Raw genomic sequence first — 8,559 nt, forward strand, 5'->3', positions numbered from 1 at the left:
TTTATGTGTTTCCTTGTTATACTTTCTGAGAGATTTCTTCAATTATATCTTTAAATATTTTTATTGAATTATTTTGCTCCTGCTTTTATATTTTAATTTCTAAGAACTCTTTTTCTTTCTCCTCCTTCTTTTTTGAGTCCCTGCTTTCAAATAATTTGGTTACATAGGTAGGAGTGGATTTACTCAATCATAAGGTAATTTTAAAAAATCTTTTAAATGTTTTTAAAAAAATTATTCAATTTACTTAAACTAAAAAAATGATCGCTCATTTTTCCCACCACCCTTTCCCTGCCTCTGGCAACTACCAACCTGTTCTATATATTTATGAGCATGTGTGTGTGTGTGTGTGTGTGTGTGTCTCCAGATCCCACGTGTAAGAACAATCATAGGAATTTTTCTTTCTCTGGCTGACTTCTTTCACTTAGCAAAATGTCCCCAAGTCCCAACCATATTATTGCAAATGACAAGATTTCATAATTTTTTGTGGCTGAACAACATTCCATAGTATATATCACAATTTATTAATTTACTTATTCATCTATCAATGGACACCTAGGTTGTTTGCATATCTTGGCTATTATAAACAATGAAGCAATGAACATGGGGGTGAACATACCTTTTTGAAGATCAATTTAACTATTGTTAGATATCTGTGCATTTTCTCTTCATGATTCCTCCCAGATTTCTTATATAATATTTCTTTAATCTTTTCTCATGGCTTTTTTCCCCCACCTCTTTATTCTAAATATATAATCTCAACACTGCCAAGGCCTTCATTGACTTCTTTATTTGGGAAAATATGAGGTCAAACAGAGCATATAAAAAAAGAAATGATTCAAGAAATTTAATCTACAATCTGAACATACTGGTCCAATTTTCAATATTCATCAATTCAATTCCTATTCAGGAAATTATAGGCAAACTGCTGAAAATAAAAAATAAAGAGAAAATCTGGAGATAAGCCCATACTTATATTGTCACTTAATCTATAACAAAGGAGGCAAGAATATATAATGAGGAAAAGGCAATTTTTTCAATAAATAAAGACATTGGGAAAACTGGATGGCTACATGCAAAATAAATTGAAACTGGACCATTTTTTAACATAATACACAAAATAAACTCAAAATGGACTAAAGACCTCAATTTGAGAACTGAAACCATAAAACCCCTCAAATAAAACATAGGCAGTAATAGACATTGATTTTAGCAACACACTTATGGACGTGTTTCCTCAAGAAAGGGGAAAAAAACAAAAATAAACTATTGGCACCACACCAAATAAAAAGCTTTTGCATAGCAAAGGAAACCATCAACAAGATGAAAAGTCAACCTACTGAATGGAAAAAGATGTTTGTAAGTCATATATCCAATAAGAGGTTAATATCCAGAAAATATAAAGAACTTCTACAACTCAACACCAAAAAGACAATCTGATTTAAAAATGGGCAAAAGAGACCTGGATAGACATTTTATCAAAAAAGACATACAGAGACTGATGCTCAACCTCAATGAGGGAGGCCTGTGGTGGGCATGGCACTGGCATGGGCCTGGAAGCAAATGTCCTGGTTCTACTACCAGTATCTGCTGGTCACGGCGCTCTGCATGCTGGAGCCCTGGGAGAGGACTGTGTTCAATTCTGTGCTGGTTTCGATCATGGGGATGGCCCTGTACACAGGCTACATCTTCATGCCTCAGCACATCATGGCAATACTGCACTACTTTGAACTCGTACAGTGACCAAGACGTGACCCAAATTGAGCGGCTCTTTGGGGAAGGACCATCCTCTGAAGGTGGAATGAAGCCTCATCAGATGTCATAAGAAACTCTACTAGATGTCAATACAACCAACCCTATGAATATGAAGACTAAAATCCATGAGTAGAATAGGAAAATGATCTCGACTCATGTGTGTTCTTTATTTTTTATTTTAAAAGAGGCTCTTGTGTACCCAACTTTTGTAGCAACATGAATGGGACTGGAAGAGATTTATGCTGAGTGAAATAAGTCAAGCAGAGAGAGTCAATTATCATATGGTTTCACTTATTTGTGGAGCGTAACAAATAGCATGGAGGACATGGGGAGAAAGGGAGGAGAAGGGAGTTGGGGGAAATTGGAAGGGGAGGTGAATCATGAGAGACTATGGACTCTGAAAAACAATCTGAGCGTTTTGAAGAGGCGGGGGGTGGGAGGTCAGGGTACCAGGTGGTGGGTATTATAGAGGGCACGGATTGCATGGAGCACTGGGTGTGGTGCAAAAATAATGAATACTGTTATGCTTAAAATAAGAGATAAATTAAAAAAAATAATAAATTAAAAAAATTCAAAAATAAAAAAGGAGGCTCTTGTATAATAGTTTTTGTCTATTTTAACATTGTAGTCATTTGCACTTTGTTATCAGTATTTTCTTAACCTTTGTGACTGTTTCAGTATTACCCTGTGAAAGCTTTTCTTAATGTAACTTTGAGTACATTTTAATTGCTTTCTATTTCTAAAACCCAAAGACATTAGCTGGCTGTACTGTTCTTGCTTTCATATGGCACATACATCTGCCTGGATATATTTCTATTCTTGACCAAAGTTTTATAAGAAACAATACAAGATCCGGGGCAGGGAGATGGGCAGGGAGGATATTTTATCAAGAACTATTTGAGGAGGAGTCAAGATGGCGGAGAAGTAGCAGGCTGAGACTACTTCAGCTAGCCGGAGATCAGCTAGATAGCTTATCTAAAGATTGCAAACACCTGAAAATCCATCGGCAGATCGAAGAGAAGAACAGCAATTCTGGAAACAGTAAAACAACCACTTTCTGAAAGGTAGGACCGGCGGAGAAGTGAATCCAAAGCGACAGGAAGATAGACCCCAGGGGGAGGGGCCGGCTCCTGGCAAGCGGCGGAGCAACGGCGCACAAAATCAGGACTTTTAAAAGTCTGTTCCGCTGAGGGACATCGCTCCAGAGGCTAAACTAGAGCGAAGCCCACACGGGGTCAGTGTGGCCTCAGGTCCCGCAGGGTCACAGAAGGATCGGGGGTATCTGAGTGTCGCAGAGCTTGCGGGTATTGGAACGGGAAAGCCGGCTACAGAGACAGAGCCAACAGTAAGCTCGCAGCTCGGGGTGACCTTGAACCGGTCGCAGGCTTGATGAGCTCGGAGCGCGGCCAGAGGTCAGGCAGACGGGAGTTACTGGGCGCTGTTCTCTGAGCGCGCACTGAGGAGTGGGGCCCTGGGCTCTCGGCTCCTCCAGGCCAGAGACCAGGAGGCCGCCATTTGTATTCCCGTCCTCTGGAACTCTACGGAAAGCGCTCAGGGAACAAAAGCTCCTGAAAGCAAACCCCAGCGGATTACTCACCCTGGCCCCTGCTAAGGGCGGTGCAATTCTGCCTGGGGCAAAGACACTTGAGAATCACTACACCAGGCCCCTCCCCCAGAATATCAACAAGAAATCCAGCCGAGACCTAGTTCACCTACCAAGGAGTGCGGTTTCAATACCAAGGAGAGCAGCAGAATTCCAGAGGATGAGAAATCAAAGCACGGAACTCATGGCTTTTTCCCTGTGATTTTTTTTTAGTCTTGCAGTTAATTTAATTTTTTTTTCTTTTTCATTTTTTGTTTTTTTTCTTGCCTTCTGGTAAAATTTTTTTTAACTTTTACCTTTTTCTTTTTTAACGTTTTTTAACCAGTTTATCTAATATATATTTTTTTCTTACTTGTTTTCTTTTTTTTTTAAATTCTTTTCTTCTTTTTTTTTCTTTCTTCCTTTTTGAACCTCTTTTTATCCCCTTTCTCCCCCCTCATGATTTGGGATCTCTTCTAATTTGGTTAAAGCATATTTTCCTGGGGTTGTTGACGCCCTTTTAGTATTTTACTTGCTCCTTCATTTACTCTTATCTGGACAAAATGACAAGAAGGAAAAATTCAACACAAAAAAAAGAACAAGAGGCAGTACCGAAGGCTAGGGACCAAATCAATACAGACATTGGTAATATGTCAGATCTAGAGTTCAGAATGACAATTCTCAAGGTTCTAGCCGGGCTCGAAAAAGGCATGGAAGATATTAGAGAAGCCCTCTCGAGAGATATAAAAGCCCTTTCTGGAGAAATAAAAGAACTAAAATCTAGCCAAGTTGAAATCAAAAAAGCTATTAATGAGGTGCAATCAAAAATGGAGGCTCTCACTGCTAGGATAAATGAGGCAGAAGAAAGAATTAGTGATATAGAAGACCAAATGACAGAGAATAAAGAAGCTGAGCAAAAGAGGGACAAACAGCTACTGGATCACGAGGGGAGAATTCGAGAGATAAGTGACACCATAAGACAAAACAACATTAGAATAATTGGGATTCCAGAAGAAGAAGAAAGAGAGAGGGGAGCAGAAGGTATACTGGAGAGAATTATTGGGGAGAATTTCCGCAATATGGCAAAGGGAACGAGCATCAAAATTCAGGAGGTTCAGAGAACGCCCCTCAGAATCAATAAAAATAGGCCCACACCCTGTCACCTAATAGTAAAATGTACAAGTCTCAGTGACAAAGAGAAAATCCTGGAAGCAGCCCGGGAAAAGAAGTCTGTAACATACAATGGTAAAAATATTAGATTGGCAGCTGACTTATCCACAGAGACCTGGCAGGCCAGAAAGAGCTGGCATGATATTTTCAGAGCACTAAATGAGAAAAACATGCAGCCAATAATACTATATCCAGCTAGGCTATCAATGAAAATAGAAGGAGAGATTAAAAGCTTCCAGGACAAACAAAAACTGAAAGAATTTGCAAACACCAAACCAGCTCTACAGGAAATATTGAAAGGGGTCCTCTAAGCAAAGAGAGAGCCTACAAGTGGTAGATCAGAAAGGAACAGAGACCATATACAGTAACAGTCACCTTACAGGCAATACAATGGCACTAAATTCATATCTCTCAATAGTTACTCTCAATTTTAATGGGCTAAATGCCCCTGTCAAAAGACACAGGGTATCAGAATGGATAAAAAAAACAAAACCCATCTATATGTTGCCTCCAAGAAACTCATTTTAAGCCCGAAGACACCTCCAGATTTAAAGTGAGGGGGTGGAAAAGAATTTATCATGCCAATGGACATCAGAAGAAAGCAGGAGTGGCAATCCTTATATCAGATCAATTAGATTTTAAGCCAAAGACTATAATAAGAGATGAGGAAGGACACTATATCATACTCAAAGGGTCTGTCCAACAAGAAGATCTAACAATTTTAAATATCTATGCCCCCAACATGGGAGCAGCCAACTATATAAACCAATTAATAACAAAATCAAAGAAACACATCAACAATAATACAATAATAGTAGGGGACTTTAACACTCCCCTCACTGAAATGGACAGATCATCCAAGCAAAAGATCAGCAAGGAAATAAAGGCCTTAAATGACACACTGGACCAGATGGACATCACAGATATATTCAGAACATTTCATCCCAAAGCAACAGAATACACATTCTTCTCTAGTGCACATGGAACATTCTCCAGAATAGATCACATCCTCGGTCCTAAATCAGGACTCAACCGGTATCAAAAGATTGGGATCATTCCCTGCATATTCTCAGACCACAATGCTCTATAGCTAGAACTCAACCACAAAAGGAAGTTTGAAAAGAACCCAAATACATGGAGACTAAACAGCATCCTTCTAAAGAATGAATGGGCCAACCGGGAAATTAAAGAAGAATTGAAAAAAATCATGGAAACAAATGATAATGAAAATACAATGGTTCAAAATCTGTGGGACACAACAAAGGCAGTCCTGAGAGGAAAATATATAGCGGTACAAGCCTTTCTCAAGAAACAAGAAAGGTCTCAGGTACACAACCTAACCCTACACCTAAAGGAGCTGGAGAAAGAACAAGAAAGAAACCCTAATCCCAGCAGGAGAAGAGAAATCATAAAGATCAGAGCAGAAATCAATGAAATAGAAACCAAAAAAACAATACAACAAATCAACGAAAGTAGGAGCTGGTTCTTTGAAAGAATTAATAAAATTGATAAACCCCTGGCCCGACTTATCAAAAAGAAAAGAGAAAGGACCCAAATAAATAAAATCATGAGTGAAAGAGGAGAGATCACAACTAACACCAAAGAAATACAAACTATTATAAGAACATACTATGAGCAACTCTACGCCAATAAATTTGACAATCTGGAAGAAATGGATGCATTCCTAGAAACATATAAACTACCACAACTGAACCAGGAAGAAATAGAAAGCCTGAACAGACCCATAACCAGTAAGAAGATTGAAACAGTCATTAAAAATCTCCAAACAAACAAAAGCCCAGGCCAGACGGCTTCCTGGGGGAATTCTACCAAACATTTAAAGAAGAACTAATTCCTATTCTCCTGAAACTGTTCCAAAAAATAGAAATGGAAGGAAAACTTCCAAACTCATTTTATGAGGCCAGCATCACCTTGATCCCAAAACCAGACAAGGATCCCATCAAAAAAGAGAGCTATAGACCAATATCCTTGATGAACACAGATGCGAAAATACTCAACAAAATACTAGCCAATAGGATTCAACAGTACATTAAAAAGATTATTCACCACGACCAAGTGGGATTTATTCCAGGGCTGCAAGGTTGGTTCAACATCTGCAAATCAGTCAATGTGATACAACACATCAATAAAGGAAAGAACAAGAACCATATGATACTCTCAATAGATGCTGAAAAAGCATTTGACAAAGTACAGCATCCCTTCCTGATCAAAACTCTTCAAAGTGTAGGGATAGAGGGCACATACCTCAATATCATCAAAGCCATCTATGAAAAACCCACCGCAAATATCATTCTCAATGGAGAAAAACTGAAAGCTTTTCCACTAAGGTCAGGAACACGGCAGGGATGTCCATTATCACCACTGCTATTCAACATAGTACTAGAGGTCCTAGCCTCAGCAATCAGACAACAAAAGGAAATTAAAGGCATCCAAATCGGCAAAGAAGAAGTCAAATTATCACTCTTTGCAGATGATATGATACTATATGTGGAAAACCCAAAAGACTCCACTCCAAAACTGCTAGAACTTATACAGGAATTCAGTAAAGTGTCAGGATATAAAATCAATGCACAGAAATCAGGCATTTCTCTACACCAACAGCAAGACAGAAGAAAGAGAAATTAAGGAGTCAATCCCATTTACAATTGCACCCAAAACCATAAGATACCTAGGAATAAACCTAACCAAAGAGGCACAGAATCTATACACAGAAAAGTATAAAGTACTCATGAAAGAAATTGAGGAAGACACAAAGAAATGGAAAAATGTTCCATGCTCCTGGATTGGAAGAATAAATATTGTGAAAATGTCTATGCTACCTAAAGCAATCTACACATTTAATGCAATTCCTATCAAAGTACCATCCATCTTTTTCAAAGAAATGGAACAAATAATTCTAAAATTTATATGGAACCAGAAAAGACCTCGAATAGCCAAAGGGATATTGAAAAAGAAAGCCAACGTTGGTGGCATCACAATTCCGGACTTTAAGCTCTATTACAAAGCTGTCATCATCAAGACAGCATGGTACTGGCACAAAAACAGACACATAGATCAATGGAACAGAAGAGAGAGCCCAGAAATAGACCCTCAACTCTATAGTCAACTCTCTTCTACAAAGCGGGAAAGAATGTCCAATGGAAAAAAGACAGCCTCTTCAATAAATGGTGCTGGGAAAATTGGAGCCACATGCAGAAAAATGAAATTGGACCATTTTCTTACACCACACACAAAAATAGACTCAAAATGGATGCAGGACCTCAGTGTGCGAAAGGAATCCATCAAAATCCTTGAGGAGAACACAGGCAGCAACCTCTTCGACCTCAGCCGCAGCAACATCTTCCTAGGAACAACGCCAAAGGCAAGGGAAGCAAGGGCAAAAATGAACTATTGGGATTTCATCAAGATCAAAAGCTTTTGCACAGCAAAGGAAACAGTTAACAAAATCAAAAGACAACTGACAGAATGGGAGAAGATATTTGCAAACGACATATCAGATAAAGGACTAGTGTCCAGAATCTATAAAGAACTTAGCAAACTCAACACCCAAAGAACAAATAATCCAATCAAGAAATGGGCAGAGGACATGAACAGACATTTCTGCAAAGAAGACATCCAGATGGCCAACAGACACATGAAAAAGTGCTCCATATCACTTGGCATCAGGGAAATACAAATCAAAACCACAATGCAATATCACCTCACACCAGTCAGAATGACTAAAATCAACAAGTCAGGAAATGACAGATGCTGGCGAGGATGTGGAGAAAGGGGAACCCTCCTACACTGTTGGTGGGAATGCAAGCTGGTGCAGCCACTCTGGAAAACAGCATGGAGGTTCCTCAAAATGTTGAAAATAGAACTGCCCTATGACCCAGCAATTGCACTACTGGGTATTTACCCTAAAGATACAAACGTAGTGATCCAAAGGGGCACGTGCACCCGAATGTTTATAGCAGCAATGTCCACAATAGCCAAACTATGGAAAGAACCTAGATGTCCATCAACAGATGAATGGATCAAGAAGATGTGGT

General features: G+C 39.0%; 1 protein-coding gene across 1 annotated transcript; it reads left to right on the forward strand.

Moving 5' to 3' along the window:
* Positions 1 to 1,530: 1,530 nt before the first annotated feature.
* LOC101680377 (serine palmitoyltransferase small subunit A) lies at positions 1,531 to 1,891 on the forward strand. Its single transcript, XM_004779625.2, has one exon. It carries the CDS (start codon positions 1,534 to 1,536, stop codon positions 1,738 to 1,740), a length of 207 nt encoding a protein of 68 aa, XP_004779682.1. The 5' UTR covers positions 1,531 to 1,533; the 3' UTR covers positions 1,741 to 1,891.
* The last annotated feature ends 6,668 nt before the right edge of the window (positions 1,892 to 8,559 follow it).

This window comes from Mustela putorius, unplaced genomic scaffold (assembly GCF_011764305.1).
Source record: "Mustela putorius furo isolate JIRA1106 unplaced genomic scaffold, ASM1176430v1.1 tig00000585_pilon_pilon_pilon, whole genome shotgun sequence".
Taxonomy (NCBI): Eukaryota; Metazoa; Chordata; class Mammalia; order Carnivora; family Mustelidae; genus Mustela; species Mustela putorius.

Coding starts and splice junctions, on each gene's coding strand:
- LOC101680377 (XM_004779625.2), top strand. CDS start 1,534: ATGGCACTGGCATGGGCCTGGAAGCAAATGTCCTGGTTCTACTACCAG.